Here is a 17790-nt window from a genome sequence, read left to right on the forward strand (position 1 = left end):
AAAAAAAAAAGTTTCCCATGACAGTTCTCCCATCTCTCTGCTAGTTGATTCTTAAGTGTGACTAACATAATCATCAGAAGTAAGTTCCTCAGATTTAATTCATGCTGTAATTAAAACCCACAATTCCATCTTCATCCACTGCAAATGGGAATCCCCTCCTCAACTGCCAAGGACTCAGCGGTAATTGCACTGCCTACTGATCCCAGTTCTAGCTTCACATTTTGTTTCCCAGTCCTTTCAAAAGGACGTCTTTCTTCCCTCTTAACTTTCAGTTTGCAATAACTGGCAAAAAAAAAAAAAAAAAATTCTTATACACTGGAAGATATTCCACAAGCGATTGCGCCAGCATGGTTGAGATCAGCTAAGACAGTAAATTTACTTGTAGTTAAAACATGCATCTTGTCAGATGCTGCAATGATTCACCATCCACTGGAGCTCCATGTATTTTTTTTTGAGTATGTATTAAATACAAGACCCCTCAGCAACTGAAACAGCAACATCCAAAGCCACCATTTCTCCTCTGCAGCAGTAACCTCTGATTACAATCATGGGACTTCTGGAACAGCTCCCAGACAATGTATTAGCCACAGTCACTGCTTTGCCTTGAAACCACAGAGTCAAAAATGTAGGGCCCAGCTGCCAAACACTGTACCCCCACAACAGGCAGATTTGGCATGTATCACTAAATACAAAGAACATATGCAGGTCTAGTCTTGGTTAGCAGTAGTCCCGTAAAGGAAGAAGCGACACCTGCAGTGAAAGTCAACGTCTCTTTATTGATTTATCAATACATTTGAATGCTTTACATTGGCATACATACTAAAATAATGATTGTAGATGTCAAGTTCATTTTCTAGATTTCACAAACTTACCTGCAGCTTAGCGTAGTACACATACACTCCTTGGAACAACCTTGAACACACCTGAACAGCAGAAGACCCACCACTGAAGGTGCACGTATCATCAGATTTAGTAATACTGCAGTATGGCCAGCCACATGACAGTCCAGCACAGCCACTGAACTACCGAGATCGTTATTATAATTGCTTAAGACTTGGTGACAGCCCAAAGATAGGAGCAGCAGAAAATCCCCGAGGGCCGCACAAAATGAGCTAGTCATCTTAACTGTGTTTCTATTTGTGTAGCAGTTAAAGCTCATTTCAGGCACAGTAAGCTACATTCTAGCCCCTCTTCGCAAAGATGAGAAATGGACCGCAGAACATCTCATTTAGGCTCCAGGTTTGAACTTAATTTAAAAAAGCTGTTAAGTCTAAAAAGAGATTAAGAGCTAGCCTAAAATTAACTTTTGCTAGCTCTGCTTGATAATCAGATAATCACTGTTCCAAAAAAAGCATAAATTCCAGAAGCTTCAACAGATCCTTACCCTAAGAAAAAATTAAAAGTTCTAGTCACAGCTACTCCTAGAATTCACATGTGGAATCTAGCCCCATCTTCTGTCATCACAATTCAAGAGTTTTTCCCCTGTAAAAACAAGTTTGAGGCAGTTTAATATTGCTACCAGAAACACATACAAGACAGCAAACACCACTGAACAGTATGATGCCCTCCTAGGAGCTGTAAATTGCTCTGAAACAAAGCTATGAGTCTCAACTCGACGTCTCCCTCTGCTCCTGCAGTTGCAGTTACTCTTAGTCCTCACTACATTAAATCACAAGCACGCTTATTAAAAAAGCATTCCTCTTGCAGACACCCCTGAGAAATCGGTGGATTCAGATGCCTCCAGTTACACAGGCAAAAGTACCAGCAACATCCGTTTTACCATAGCCCATTATTTCTAGCATATCTAACACATCTACACCCAAGCCCAGCTGTTCCTCGTCACATTGACTTATGCACTTGGTTATATTTTTCCGTAGGTAAAACACGAAGCACGCCTTAGATCTAAACCAAGCGTATACCTGGATTTCAACAAGTCTCAGCAGCTTAGTCGCTAAACATAAAATTACCCAACCAGTATTATTCCCGCCCAAACTCCCACTTCTAACAGCTTATTATATAACACATACCCAGTCAAATACTTTCCGGAGGCAGGATCTTCAACGGCATCACACACATCTCCGTACCTTCAGCTTCTGTGCTCGCAAGATGAAAGAAAAAAAAAAAAAAAGGGAAAAAAAACCCAACATATTTAAAAACTGGGCTCTAACCACTTACTGAGAAAAAAAAAATGAGAGAAAACAGAAAACACGTAAGAGGGGAGACGGCCAACCCCAGGGCGCCGTACACCTCGGCCGACTCGGCCTGTTACTTGCCACAGTCAACGACTAATACCCACAGGCGGGATAAAAGTTTTGCCAATTAGCAAGGAACTGCTCTTCCATGCCTAGGAAGGGAGTCAGCCACGGGCGGCAGCTCCCATGGAGTCATGGATCACCTCCCGCCCCCCCGCCCCCATTCGCCACGTGGCGGCCGCCATTTTCCTTCCCTCACCCCGGCCCCGGCCCCACCGCCACCGCCGCCTGAGGGCTCCCACTGGTCACCTCACCTCGCCACGGGGCCTACCTGCTGCCGCCGGCTCCGCTCCTCTTCCCGCGGCTGCTCCGCTCGGGCCCAACTGCGCCTGCGGAGAAAAACGCGCCGCGGTGCCTCACGGCCGGTGCCTCACGGCCAGCGCCTCCGCCTCCGCCTCCGCCTCCGCCTCCCCGGCCCTCGGCCCGCCAACGGCCGCCCCGCTCAACGGCCGCCCCGCGCGCCCGCCAACTGCCCTCAGCAGCGCGCGAAGAGACAACGGTTCGGAGAGCTCGCGCCGCGAGACCGCCACTGCGCGCCCCTCCGGGAAATGGGCGATGCCGGAGCGGGGCCGGCCCCTGGGCGGGCCTTGGGGGGCGGGGCTATGCCGACCGATGGGCGGGGCTAGGCGGCGGCAAATAGTATTAAAACCTTTAATTTCGCTTTTTGGTCTTTTCTGAAGCTACTGAGTGGCATCGCCAGGAGAAAAGGGATTCGGGGATCCGTGGAAAAGAGGCTGTAGTTACCCCCCACACCACAGCAGTTCTTGGTGTTGCTTTCTCTACGGAGATGGCGACACATAGATGTGTGTACACACGCGTGTGCGTGCTCAGTCCAGTCGCAAAATGGGCCTTAAACGCTAAACCACTACCATTTGTTATTTGATAACCACAGACTAAGAAGAAAGAAGAGGTCATGAAAGATGTGCTAGAAAAATTAGGTCTTCCCTTCAGGTGAACATGGGTAGTTTTCCTTTTCCAGTCCACATAAGCAAGTGTATCTGGCTAATGCTGGCCAAATTCCCACACCTTCATTTTTAATTAGACCAGACCAAACCAGACTATTTCAGTTGGAAGGGACCTACAACGATCACCTCGTCCAACAGCCTGACTGCTCCAGGGCTGACCATCCCTGGAAATGTTCAAGGCCAGGCTGGATGAGGCTCTGAGCAACCTGATCTGGTTGGGGATGTCCCTGCTCCTGGCAGGGGGGTTGGACTAGATGACCTCTGAAGGTCCCTTCCAACCCTAACCATTCTGTTATTCTATGATAAAAGTTAAAGCGCATTGTTAAGGGCATTGTCCAAACACCTCTTCAACACCGCCAGGCTTGGGGCATCGACCACCGCTGGAGGAAGCCTCTTCCAGTGCTTGACCACCCTCTCGGCACAGAAACGCTTCCTCATGTCAAGCCGAAACCTCCCCTAACTGCCATACCTTTTACACCATAGCATTTTGATTTAAGTATTTAAAGGCCAGGTGGCACAGGCTGCAAAGGCTGCTCTGTGGCAAAGGCCGCACCTCAAAGGTGAGTCTGTATTCCACGCACGGACATAACTAGAAGGATGAGGCAGGCGATTTTGCCTTTTGCAGGCCAGATGCCAGTGAACTGACAGCCAAGGGACTGAAAACGCGGTTCAAACAGCTACAGCGAGATGACTTTGTATTTGAATTGTCAGGGAGATTTTGAAGAAGAGGCTGGAAGTGATGACTAGTATAGTACAGGAAGCTGCTTTCTGGCTTATATTTTAGTTTCCACATTTCTTACCTTTTTTTTTTTTCCCAAGGAAAAGACAGGAAATTATTGAAGGCATATCTGTTATGTTAGGTGGTTTTCATCACCTTCAGACAATGATGATAAAAAGGGGAATAAGGATAAAAAGGGGAATAAGGAAGACCCAGGTAACTCCAGGCCGGTCAGCCTCACCTCTGTGCCTGGCAAGGTCATGGAGCATATTCTCCTGGAAACCATGCTAAGGCACATGGAGAGCAAGGAGGTGGTTGGTGACAGCTAACATAGCTTCACCAAGGGCAGATCGTGCCTGACCAATTTGGTGGTCTTCTATGATGGGGTGACAGCATCGGTGGACAAGGGACGAGCAACTGACATCATCTGCCTGGACTTGTGCAAAGCTTTTGACACTGTCCCGCACGACATCCTTCTCTCTAAACTAGAGAGACATGGGTTTGATGGACGGACCACTCGGTGGATAACGCGTTAGCTGGATGGCCGCACTCAGAGAATGGTGGTCAACGGCTCAATGTCCATGTGGAGACCGGTCACGAGTGGCGTCCCTCAGGGGTCCGTGCTGGGCCCGGCCCTGTTCAACATCTTTGTTGGCGACATGGACAGTGGGATAGAGTGCACCCTCAGCAAGTTCACCGACGACACCAAGTTGTGTGGTGCCGTTGACACGCTGGAAGGGAGGGATGCCATCCAGAGGGACCTTGACAGGCTGGAGAGGTGGGCCCGTGCCAACCTCATGAAGTTCAACCAGGCCAAGTGCAAGGTCCTGCACCTGGGTCTGGCAATCCCAGGCGCAAATACAGGCTGGGTGGAGAATGGATTGAGAGCAGCCCTGAGGAGAAGGACTTGGGAGTGCTGGTGGATGAGAAGCTTAACATGAGCAGGCAGTGCGCCCTTGCGGCCCAGAAGGCCAACCGCATCCTGGGCTGCATCAAGAGAAGCGTGGCCAGCAGGTCAAGGGAGGTGAGACCCCACCTGGAGTACTGTGTCCAGTTCTGGAGCCGCCAACACAAGGAGGACATGGACCAGTTGGAGAAGGTCCAGAGGAGGGCCACAAAGATGATAAAAGGGCTGGAGCACCTCTCTTATGAGGCCAGGCTGAGAGAGTTGGGGCTGTTCAGCCTGGAGAAGAGGAGGCTCCGGGGAGACCTGATAGCAGTCTTCCAGTACCTCAAGGGGGCCTACAAGAAAGATGGGGAAAGGCTGTTTAGTAGGGCCTGTTGTGATAGGACGAGGGGTAATGGTTTTAAAATAGAGGGGGGTAGATTTAGATTAGAAATTAGGAAAAAATTTTTTTACGATGCGAGTTATAGAACACTGGAACAGGTTGCCCAGAAAGGTGGTGGAGGCCCCATCCCTGGAAACGTTCAAGGCCAGGCTGGATGAGGCTCTGAGCAACCTGACCTAGTCAGGGATGTCCCTGCTCCTTGCAGGAGGGTTGGACTAGATGACCTTTGAAGGTCCCTTCCAACCCTAACCATTCTCTGATTCTATGTGATACTACTGCTTCAAACATATGATTATCAGGCAGTATTGCAGAACAACGAAACAGCTGCTAGGATTGTACAAAAGTGCAGAGACAAATTAGAGTCCTACCTGTGCCGTAAGTTAAGCCTCAGCTGTTCTGGCCTTGCACCATTTGCCTTCAGGAATTTTATTTTCATTCTGTCACGTCTGTAAAAGATTTGGCTCCTGCCTTTAGCTCATAATGTTTTTCCTTCCAGACAGTGTTCTATAGCTAAGATGTATGCACTGTGTTTGTACAAAAAGTTAGGCAAAAAATGTTTTTCTCTTTTGGTTTTGTTTTTTTTTTTTTGTACGGGACTAAATCAGTCCAGAATTTAGCTGAAGACATGTGCTTTACCGGGAGATTTAAGAGGACAGACAGTCTTGATGAAATAACTGAGGACACAATAGTAAGATTTCTTTTTGGGCAAAAGAGCCCATTTCTCTGGTCTCCTGAACACAGATTATAGGACTTGAACTAGTAATTCTGAACCAAGCCCCTGCGTCGTGGTTGAACTAGGCCACTTCTGTGTCACACCTTTTGGAAGAGATCTGATAGTGACCTTGTGCTACTGGATTGACGTTTCTGCTAGGCAGACAGACATCTGAGCAATTAAAAGTACATCAGCCTTTTTTCCCCTCGGAATTTCTCAAGAGAAAGAAGAGGATCAGAACAGAAAAAGGGAAGTGAAGAAGGAAAATACTGCATTAAAAAAAGAAAGAGAAGTAACTTGGCAGAAAACAGAGTGGTGAAGACTCAAGCTCACTATATGATTTTCAAATCCATCACCCTTAGTTTGTCTAAATTCCTCCTCTGTGCAGGTTACAGCTGTTAATTACTTTCCTGTTCCTGTGATTTGTCCTTTGATGCAGACTGTTGTGCTTTCTTCATCCATGTGGTCCACAGAGACAAAAAAGTGTCTTTTGCCTTTGAGCTCTAAGAATTTTGGGATTGGAAGAACTGAAAAGAAACATGAAATGAAAGCAGATAAATTGGAGACAGAGGTCAGGCAGGTGTTACTTGTAGCAAGGATCTTTTCCCTTTGCTTAGTACCCTTCTGTTATTACTTTACTGCTCCACTTTTGTTATTCTTAGGAACTATAGAGATGGGTATCACAAAAGAAGCTTAGACTTCTAAATTATAGGTTGTGTAATTTCTCTGTCATGAATGGAATATTTTGTTGACATAGGCTTCCTGGTTTCTACACCTCTATGAAGATATTAAGCAGCTTTCTGTTCTAAATTTGTTGATAAGAGTTGATAACTTTCCTTTGGACACGCATACCATCTTTAGAGGTTTCTCCTAAGAAAAGTTTTCTCATGTCTGTGTAGGCTGATGCATTGGCACAACCATTGAATCCCCAAGGCAAATAATTTTAATAAAGTCTCCTTGTTATCTTAAAAATAGCAAGCTCTGGAAATGTTTCTATAGCACATTAGCAATTTCTGGCACAAGAAGTAAAACGTAAGCAGGAAGCAAAAGCAGCAAAATGAGCAGCTGCACAAAGCAGTAATATTCACTCACAGAGAGAATAAGCAACATTTTCCATTTCTGAAAACATTTCACGCTGCTCCCATGCTCCTGGACTCTGCTGTAGCTCAGTGTCAAGCTGCAATAGCTGCTAGCAAACCTGAAAAAGGACAACTTTTGTGAACACAAAAATCACTTCCACACAGCGCTACATTTTCTTATCAGAGTTTATTGTTGCACTTCAGATACCATGCCACTATCAGAATAATCTATTTTTTATTTTAAAAAACTTTGAGAAAAATTTTTCCAGCAATTTTCATTCAATGTGAATGACAAGAATATTACATCTATAAACACTGAAATACCTATTTAATTTCTTCCTGAGGAAGTTTCACATTTTTAAGCAAAGAAAAAGGATATTCTGTACAAGATAGTCTGCAAATCATTGAAACTAATTCTTTCTGCACAAGTAGAACTGGGAAAATATCACAGTATTTTCAGGAATGTTTGCTCAAATAATTAAGTGATTTCATATCAGGCTCTGTGTTTACACCCCCTCTAATGGTCACTTTTTGCTCATAATCACACATCGATTTTTTAATGGCACGGATGTCTGCAGAAAGCAAATTTCAGAACCACATTTGTGAAAATAAAGGTGAAGCTCACATAATCAAGCATTTGTTAAAGAAATTGCTTGTGTAGTTGTCTACCAGGGGAACAGAAACCATGGCTGTGTTACCAACCACTATAAAACATCTCACTTGAACTAGCAGATACAAATTTGTTGTCATGAATCAGTATTTTTTAAGAGTGTTAATACTGATAGTCTATTTCTGGAAATCAAACATTGATTGTAGGTAAGCTGTGAAAAGAAGAGGTTAAACTTTGTCAGATAATTCATGCTGTGTGACTTGCTTACTCAGCTGTACTCATGTGCATCCTACGAGCTGGGGAACAACACATCGAGCTGTTGTCTGCGTGCTTTACTCAGACTCTTCATTCTTCACCAAGCTGACTGCACAATAAAAGTAATTCTGTTTCTTGAAGTCTCCCAAGGCTAAGGTCATGCACGTGGCGGGGCTTTCCCTCTCAGTGCTACCTGGTGACCGCAGTTTTACCAGACCACAAACAATTGCAAGGGGCTCCTTGCCATACTTCAGAGAGGACTGCGCAGAAGAGGTCCCCAGACCTGAGACATGTCGCCTTGTCTGTTGTAAAATTTCTGGAGGGACAATGTGCCTGTCTCCGGCACCGCTCTGTCCTTAACTGCCCGCTCATTCTCGTTCTGTGGGGGCCTTGATTTCCCAGAGAAAGAAGACAGAAGGGGAATTCTTGAAAACAAAGAATGAATTATGGATGTAGCTGAAGCCCATTCTTCCTGCATGTAGGAGGCACTCGATTTGCGTGCAGAGGCACTTGAGAGCGCCCAAGGTTTTTCCTATTTTCTTCTATTTTATAATTGCTGCTCTGAAGAACATGGAGTAACTGAGGCAGCAGTGCACAAAACAGCGTGCAATCCCTGCAGATTTTTAAAAAACGTTTGACAGATGTTACATCAGGTTACATCAAGGGTAAAATCAATCATGCCAGGATGAAAACCCCAGGTGTTTTCTCCAGTTATTCAATTTAGTTATAACAAATCCATACAGACGCTTGCAGGACGCGTGAGCTGTCCACAGCACGCGGAGTATTTCCTTTATCGATGTTCAGAATCCAGAGTGTTTCTTTTATCAAATAAGAAGTATTTTAAGACAAGTCAGCTTTTGGGACGAATCCATATGACAGTGAATATTTAAAGTGAAATGAAAATGCTCATTCTGTCTAATAAATAATAAAGATGTTCATCTTAAAACATGTCTACTCTAGTAGGTCCTCATCATCAATCATGCATATTCCCTTAGCAAAAATGTGCTGCGTAAAGAATATTGTTATATACAGCAAATTTGTCTAGATATTTTTCTTTACAGGCCTATCAAAAACGGGAATTACACAGACAAAATCGATAAATAATAAAGATTACCAGTTAGAGGTACAGTAAGGATCTCAACATCTGTTTTCTGTTTAGGGAATAACAGACTGGTTTCCATTCCATTACCTTGAAAGTTAAATTATATCATTACATAAATGTCATAAACCAGTACTGCGACATAGCAAGTTTTCCCACCATTTGATGCATGTTTTTAACTATTCACCCCAAAAACAAATTATGAGAACATTACAGAGCTACTGTAAAAAGCATTGCATTTAGTGCTGAGCTCTCTTTCGTTTTCATGCCTTTAGAAACACTCAGAGCCAAAGTTCAGTGGAGAAGCGCTGAGGCCATACTCAGCTGAAGTTTTCATTGATCTTCTTTCTCAACTTTTAAGCACTATTAATTAGACCTCATCTCACACTTAAACTGATACACTGTGAGATGTATCACTGAAATGTATCACACAAATAAATGTAAGGCTGGATATTTGTGTTTTCCATGACTAGAGTGTCATTTTCCACCGTGGTTACACTGTGTATTTTTTTTTTTTCCCCTAAAGCTTGTTCCTAATATTTAATACCAAACATGTTTAAAATGTCTCGAAACAGAACCACAATTTTCATTTGAAAATCTGATAATTTTTGCAGCTGACACAAACTGAAGGTTACTGAAAGATGCTACAATTTTGATCAGGTTGAGGGATCTTGGAATACACAAAGCATAGACTGAAGGTAAATAAATTAAGGAAAAAACAGTGGTGCAAATTAAGGCAATCTAAGTATGGATCTGTTTCTGCTCTTTATGAGTTTTTAATTTATTTCAGTGGACTTACTTCTGATGCACAGAAATATAAGCCTAGAGCACAGTATCGGGATCTGGCTGCTCACAGAAGCCAGGAGTGAAAGACTGTTCATTGCACTGCTTCAGTTTGGTTCGCCGCTGTTGAAGTGTAATACTGCGCGTAAGGATTATACTGCAACTTCTGTGCTTCACACATCCAATTAAATTTCTCTTCAGATAACAGCTAGATTCTGTATTTTGCCACTCCAGTCAGTATAAAATCAGACACAGTAATTATGCACAAAGGCCCTTACCACACTGTAAAGGTTTGTTGCTACAGGCTATAATCACAGGTAATGTTTTTTGTGTGTGCTTGTTTTTTTTTCCACACTGCTTTTGCCTGTGGCTTCCAGATTTTGCTCTATGTATTTTGTTGCTGTGCACAGCTAAATCATGTATGATAACCATACTTCTCGCCCTTGTCAGTATATACTTGGGTATTAGGCAGCTGATTCCAAAGGCAGAAGTACGCTTGTCATTTTGTGCTACATTAACTTTTCTTATTTTATGCAAGACAATAATCAAATAGTAAGAAAAACTGTCAGCAGTCTAGCAATGGGCTACAAAACCTACATGAGACACAATACTTTTAAACCGATACATAAAAATGTAAATATTTTATGTGAAATTGGACAGGTCATGTATCTCTGAAGCTTATACCAGTTGCAAATAACTTCCATATATGTGCCCAGTAGTTCACAAGTCCACAGGCCCAGAAATGTTTACAAGAAGGATTTGGCCCACCAGAGCTCTAAGAAACGCATGTATTTTCACAATCCACATGCCAGCACATGGAACTAATTTCTTTTTTTTTTCTTTTTTGAAGAGATAAGTCTTACACCACCTTCTGGTAGCTACTGGAGACTTTAGGCATGATGACTGAAGTGTGGAAGAGAGATTTCAAAAAGCCTTTTTTCAATGCTATCTTACTTTCTGTAGCTCCTGTCTCAGCCACGATGGCAGGGGTTGTCCCAATTTGTGCAGGAGTTTTGACAGTTCCACATTGTGACCTCTGTAGTAGCTTGACAGAAAAGCCCTGCACTGATGGATACAAAAGAAGAAACTTTTATTTAGCAAATTCTGTACTGCAGTTGCTGTGAATTCTAGGTTTCAAAGTTTGTTTTACCTGTGTCAAAACCTTACTTTCTCTTACATTATTTCTCTTATTTATATTGTTTTATTCTATCTACTGCATGCAAGTTTAAGCTCTTCAGTTAGGAGCTGAACTGTAAAACATAACTTTAAGAGAAACAAAGGTTGTCCAATATGAAGTCAAAGCCAAGGATCTGATTCTACTCCCAGATAGTCATGTAAATTAAGAATCGTGCTGAAGCTGATGTAGTTACTTTGAATTTACTGAAGTGCGATTGAAACCAAAGCTTCTAAAATACCTTCATATGCAGGTACGTATCAATTAGTAACCCAATTTTCAGAAGTATTTTGAGTTGAAAAATACAACAATAAACAAACACAGTCTTGTGTCTTCACATTTGAAACAAAGACCTGAAAAACTCCACAGCTACCTTAAATGTTTCATTTGTAGGTAAAGGTAGTCAAATAATTAGCATCTACTTAATTTTGTCTTCTCTCCCTTCTTACGATTTTGCCTGTGTGGTGTCCCATATATGTCAACTGAGTCCCTGTAAAATGCCACCAAGCATAATTGTTTACCTCAGAATCCATAGGGGGGTATTTTCTACCTTTGCTCTTTCCAAGACACTTTGTTTTTCCTTCTTCCAGGAGCTGACACCAGAAACCTTTATGGGAATCGAACCTGAAACAAATATTTTGCAGTGTAAAGGCTGTGAGATACTGCAAGGAGGATGCATTTCCCAAGTTTAGACTGAAGACTCAAAAGAGTAAACCTAAGGTTATCAGCCTTATTTTCAGGGCAACCAAATCTAAATGTCAGAATCCAAAGGATATGTGTGCATGTGTATTTGTTATGTACAGAGTGGATGGTACATTCCTAACTGATACTGTTGGATATGTCTTGCAGCTAATGTCAAAAATAAAGAGAAACTAATTCTCCTTCCTTTCTGTTTACGCATGCCAGCATTCCACGTTCCACTTATGGAAAAAAATATTCCTTTTGATTCATCCAAAATTCATATGCAATTCTCACAGGGCAATACTTTGTCTATTTGTCAGAGGTCTACTTTTGTAACAGTCAAGCTCCACATCCAGTGGCTCGCTGGATGATTCACAGAAAATCTAACCCTGAATTGTGTTCTTTGCAGACATGGAAGAATGCATCCTACTGACAGCTTGAAGGAGAAGCATGAGAGGCTTTATTTTGCATTGAGCTTACTTATAGACTAACTGGTATTTTAGGAATGTAGGAACATGTGAAAATGACGATTAAACGAACTCACGTTAGGGCTTCTGAGTAATTATAATGAGGAGAGACTCCCAGAAATTTCTGTACTTCATCCATTACGGTGGATGGGTCAGTTCTGAGCTGCTGTCCATCAATAATTAGCAACTACAAGAATAAAATAAATGGAAGTTTAATTTAAATTCAGGCTTCAAACTGAAACTTTCACCTCTGCCAAACTCATTCATTATATGGGGAGTACTGCCCCAGAGAACGGTAACTGGTCCAGTTTTAATTGCCATCATCATTAATGAGCTGGGAGCAGGCTAAATGGCATGTTAGTTAAATCTGAAATGATATTAAATTGGAAGCTGCTGTGACAACAGAGAAACAGCTGTTAAGGATCTAGAAAGATAAGAAATACTGGCAGAAAATTGAGGGAGAATTGTCCAGACAAAAAACCAAAAAGGTATTAATGTCTAGAGAAATATCCTATAATTCTCAGAGACGCAAACATATACATATACACGTTATAGTAATATTGAAAAGCTTGTCACTGGAAATGACCAGAAAAACAGAAACCAGTAGGTAGATGTTAGGTGCAGGCATTACTTCTAAACCCATACAACAATAGATAATTGTATGAAAAAACGTCCAAGTGTTCAGACACCAAAACCCTTCTCAATATCCCAGTTGACATCCCTTGATGCTCACTGATACTTGCTACCACTCAGAGCAGACAGAAATATTATTGAGCGGCTTGCCTTTTGTTTCCTTCCATTTTTTCTTTTGGGAAACCTGATGGATTATCTGATATTAAAGAGACCACAAAGCACAGCATGCCTGGTTCTCTTTTCCTTAATATTACTGACAAAGAGTCAGACATAGAGTGATGAAAGCATGAGGAAATGAAAAACAGCTGTAAGTTAAAGGCAGTTCAGGGTACAAGAGAGTTCAAGGAGCAGCAGTGACATTTCTTGAGCTTCCACATTATTGTTTTGCTTTGTTTTGTAGAAGAAGCTCCCAGCTGTAAGGTGCTAAGCAATGATAGCCCTAGCAATGTCAACCAACTACTTACCGCATGGCTACGAAGAATCACAATCAATGTCTTGAAACATGCTCTAGTTTATCTAGGATATCCCTGAGGATCAGTATTCAGTAGGCAAGACTTTTACAAAGGTAATATTTTAGGATATTATCTATATAAGCTTAGGATGTCAAGTGACAGTCTTATTCACCTGATAAGGTGGGAAGTAAGTTAGCCATCTTTCAATATGGGTAGCATACCATCCAGGTGCTAGGCATCTCTTTTGGAGAGCTCTAAGCTCAGATGGGGCTCGAGGTCCAGCTGTGATCACCTGATAGAAGCTGAATTTTAGAGCTGCAGGATCTTCATGTGATCGCTGATGCTGCAAAAGAAGTTATATTGTTGGAATTTTACAGACCACGGAAGTTGGGAAAATAAGACAAAACTTATTGATCTTTCCAACCTGGCCTTAGCGACCTTGCCATGAGTGATTATTTACATTAAAAGCTACATAAAGTTAAGAAGTCCTAATCTATATTAATTCATTGTAAATGCTGTGATAAACATCATTTGTATCAATTATATTGTTTGTATCAAATAAAATCAGAAGCTAGACTGATAATAGCAATAACAATACAGAATGTATAAATGTTTATTTTCATTAAACCGAGTGGCAGGTTTTGTACAAACCAATCGGGCACAATAAACACAAATACTAAGAAGCTCTCCCTCTAAGTAGTTTCACATTTTCTTTCTTACACAAGGTAAATACTTAAAACAAGTATTTATGAGGATCATTGGATAATTCAGGTCAGAAGGGATCTCAGTAGGTTTCTCATCAAGCCTCCTGTCCAAAGCAGGGTATGCTACGGAAACAGACTCAGGGCTGTGATTACTTTGCATCAAAAAATAACAGAAAATATGTCATAGAAGTTCTAAGAACTTTCTTATCTTTGGAATTTTATCTTTTTATTTATATCTTCATTTTGCCAAATTCCTGCTGAAATCAGGAAAATAAAAAAGACCAGAGGAATATTTCTTAATCCGTCTTGTATTTTGAGCATGAATTCGACAACTGTGTCTATAAACTAATTTTCATATGTGCTGATTACACAAATTAATCGAGTAAGCAACCATTTTTACATGCTTATATTACAGGCAGACTTTTGAAGAGGTGGCTTCTGGTATTTTAACCCTTGAAAGATTTTCAGGTTTACATTGACAGATACCTCAGCCCACGGGTGATCATATATGGTGCACTGACTGACAAATAAAAAGTTGTATTATCCAAATCCTTTATATACATATATGCTGAAAGGATATACAGAGAGGATTCACAGTGGAAACCTTGACTTGTGCCTGTCCATGTTCTTCAAAGTGCTTACCTGATACCAAGAATACGCCCGATCGGATGGGTCAATGAGGATGGTGATGATCTTGGCTTTGGGGATGAGGGAAGCAGCTCGTTTAGGGGCTTCCTCAGAATGGAAATAATTGGCACTTTTCTCAAAGAGGAAGTCAGTGGTGACATTAGAAGGAGTGGGGAAGAAATCCATATACCTAGGAAAGCAACATCATTCTCAGAATTACTTAAGAGTCACACAAAGGTTGACAAATCTGTTAAGTATATTTTAGTCTGGAATAATCAATTAAAACAATAGCCTAATTGCCAAATAAAAGCAAACAGAAGTTTACATTACATTTTTAATCATATGTTACTAGCTTTCTTCTCACTACACACAACTAGACATCGCAGCTATATTTTGGTAACTGGGTGAAAATTTTATGACATTCATGTATCTTCTTAAAATCAGTGAATTCCCTCTTTTCAGCCAGAACAAACCTGTATCGAAGTCAAAAGCAGAAAACGAGTTTGGCCTTTTGCTGACATTAACTACAGCGCAATACCGTAAGAAAAAGATATTCAGTAGAAGAATTGCTTTTACTCAGAAAAGAGCTCCCTTATTTGGGGAAGACGCACTGACTCCCCCTCCCAGCTTCATCAGGGAAAAGGTTTCTAAACACTGACTGCATCTTTCACTTATTGTTCTATGAGTAACATTTTTTTTGAAACATGGGTTGTATTCCTTTTAAGGTTTTTTTTTGTGAGCTTTCCTCATGTGTTATGAAGTTGCAGTTGACTTCCAGCAATCTCCTATGTCACATACAGACTTCTTTATCCATGGCCTTCAGACCACTTTTCATTATTGTTGGGGAAAAGAATAGATGGGAAATGTTGCTCATTTTGATTCTTCGGTTACACTCTGTACTGATAAAATAAATACCATTTAAAACAATCATGCCTAAGGACTGAAACTTCTTCCAGTGCTCAAACTTTGTTCTATTCACAGAAGTGAAGTACTTCTAATACAAACGACGAAGCTATACCAATTTCTGCTCCCAAATAAAATAATTAGAAACTAATGACCCAACCTCAGAACGTTTTACCAGAACACCAACAGCAAAGGAAAGAGGCAACGGGCACTAACGGCAAATCTGCTCTAGACCACGTATGGTGTCCATTAAGCTGTTGTACTGAAGCCCTGGTAGTAGACTGAGTAAGCACAAGGCAATAAGGACTCCAACCTTATAAGGAAACACTTAACATTTAATATGGCGTTACACCAAATTTTGGGAAAAAGTTAAATGATTCTTTAGGTAACACAGCAAATTTGAAAAAAGTAGAAGTTAATGTGATGTCAGTGAAAAATGGTGAAGAGATGGAACCAGGCAGGGTATCAGGAGATTATAAAGTTTAGGCTCAGCACTTCTGTTGAACACAGACTGCAGAACTCTTGCTTAGCACCTCATTCATGAGACAATTCTTAAAGTCAACAGGGGCAAAGCTGAGAAGATTTTAGAGAAAGTTATCTAAGAAATCTGTAACAATGCTTACATAAAGAAATGCATGGCTGGTCTATTTAGACATCTTCATTTCAAGAACAGAAAGATCAGTTCTCATCTTACTGTTCTGTCATCTCCACTGGGAAACTACAATATACATCTACCCCTCTTTTAAGACGGCGTATTGAGGTTGCTGAGGGCTGAAAGAACCCTCTCCTGCTTGTGTAGTTAGCCTTGGTCTAAACGTAAGCTCAGAGAAAGACTAAGTCAGAGTCAGCTCTGGGAAAAAGATGCATCTCCATAACCATAAAAGAAATGGAACTGATTGTTATTTGTGAATACTCTTGCCTTGACAGTATCCTAGCCAACTAATGGACTAAAGAGGAGAGACCTTCTATCTACCATTTGGTAAGCTCATTACATGCCAGCATTAAACTACACTGTCCGACTGAAGGTCTGAGAGATTTGTCTGGCAGGCAGAATGCAAATCTAAGAGTTAAGCAATTACACCAATGGGTAGTTCTGAGTATCCAAGATGCAACTGTCAGAACCTGGCAGGGGTGAGTGGGGCGTGTAGCGCAGAGGTGCAAATAGCCAAATGGGTGCTGTGGAGGGAGAACCTGTCAAAAGAATGTACCTCATCTGTACAAGCCAGCCACTGGGAGCTTTACGCACCACTGCTGTGTTAAGAGAAAGGTAATTTGGCACATGGTTAACAGACAAATTTTATCTGTATTTTAGGGCAGTGGATACAACAGGAGGAATTTTAGTAGGCATGGTGGTCTTGAGTTGACGGTTGGACTTAGAGGTCTTTTCCAGCCATAATGATTCTATAATAATGAGAGAAGCAGCACAGTGGTCTTCTAGCAATGTGAAAACATTAATTTTGTGGAAGAACTGTCTCACTCTACTTAGGCTGTCTCCATCAGTGTGGATCCGCTTGCATGTCATCTTCACTGACTTCAAAAGTCTCCACAGCAAGGAGTCAGCTTTCTAATTTCCAGTCACCCAGTCAGCATCTCCCCACGGGTAACAACTGGCTGACTCACCACACTTTGTAATAAGAGTCTGCTGCAACAATTACAACTCTGTAAAAACTAAGTGACTTAAAAAGAAATTGCATCTGACGTGTCTGCTCTAAGACCATGTAACAATGTTCACCCTCTTAATTTCATGGATGAATACAAAGTCAAAGGCAATAAATCTATTTCCCCTTAAACTTGGGGGAAAAAAAGAAACAAGACAAAATATCGATAATCTTTTGCTGGTGCTCCCCAGCCTCTACAGCATGTTACTGCTTTTCATCCTATTGTACTTTATACCGCAGCACTTTCTGAGAGAAAAAGAAATTAAGCATGACCTTCTGGGTGCAGCTGTTTGGTGATTCCTCAGTAGCCACAGTGAACATGGCAGCAGCGATACACGCTCTTTTTTAGCACCGCTTACTAACTATCACTAAAGTGATACTAACATTCTCCTAATTACCTGATCTTGGAAAACCATTTTGAGAGGCTTTTCCTGTCTCCCTTTTACCTGATTGCTATTTCTAAATCCTACTTAAAGGAAAAAATGTCTCTACTGATATTTTTTTTTTCTCTTAAGAAACAAGATTTCCAACAGGAATGTAATTTTTACGTCTATATATCCAACTAAAAACCATTACCGTCCCAAATGCAAAGGCATATGTAACGAGAAATACATATTTTGTTACTGTTTGCATACATTCAGATATGAATATTTACAAGAAAGCCTCACGAAAGTTAGTGCATTTATGATATTCTGTAGTAAGACTGTTACTCCCTTGCATTTATTTATC

At 41.4% G+C, this 17790-nt stretch overlaps 1 protein-coding gene, 1 long non-coding RNA gene and 1 other non-coding gene across 9 annotated transcripts in view; all 3 read right to left on the reverse strand.

The window, feature by feature from the left end:
- LOC147600755 (uncharacterized) overlaps positions 1–2645 on the reverse strand; it is a 40044-nt gene extending 37399 nt beyond the window's left edge. For all 6 annotated transcript variants that reach the window (XR_015258434.1, XR_015258433.1, XR_015258432.1 and 3 more), the window contains exons 1-3: positions 2524–2645; positions 2028–2093; positions 1385–1482 (exon numbers count right to left, since the gene is read on the reverse strand). This is a non-coding gene — a long non-coding RNA (uncharacterized LOC147600755). The remainder of the gene's footprint in view (positions 1–1384; positions 1483–2027; positions 2094–2523) is intronic.
- LOC147600756 (small nucleolar RNA SNORA24) lies at positions 2261–2392 on the reverse strand. Its single transcript, XR_015258588.1, has one exon. It is a non-coding gene; the product is annotated as a small nucleolar RNA SNORA24 (small nucleolar RNA).
- Positions 2646–8390: 5745 nt separating the features above from the next.
- Positions 8391–17790, reverse strand: part of LOC104482331 (N-deacetylase and N-sulfotransferase 3) — a 108922-nt gene continuing 99522 nt past the window's right edge. For both annotated transcript variants that reach the window (XM_086746379.1, XM_086746378.1), the window contains exons 10-14: positions 14516–14690; positions 13342–13512; positions 12162–12271; positions 11458–11560; positions 8391–10827 (exon numbers count right to left, since the gene is read on the reverse strand). In XM_086746379.1, the coding sequence (XP_086602505.1) occupies positions 10708–10827; positions 11458–11560; positions 12162–12271; positions 13342–13512; positions 14516–14690 (679 nt within the window). In that variant the 3' untranslated portion in view covers positions 8391–10707. The remainder of the gene's footprint in view (positions 10828–11457; positions 11561–12161; positions 12272–13341; positions 13513–14515; positions 14691–17790) is intronic.

The sequence above is a fragment of the Chlamydotis macqueenii genome, chromosome 4 (genome assembly GCF_036417535.1).
Source record: "Chlamydotis macqueenii isolate bChlMac1 chromosome 4, bChlMac1.mat, whole genome shotgun sequence".
In the NCBI taxonomy this organism is placed as follows: domain Eukaryota; kingdom Metazoa; phylum Chordata; class Aves; order Otidiformes; family Otididae; genus Chlamydotis; species Chlamydotis macqueenii.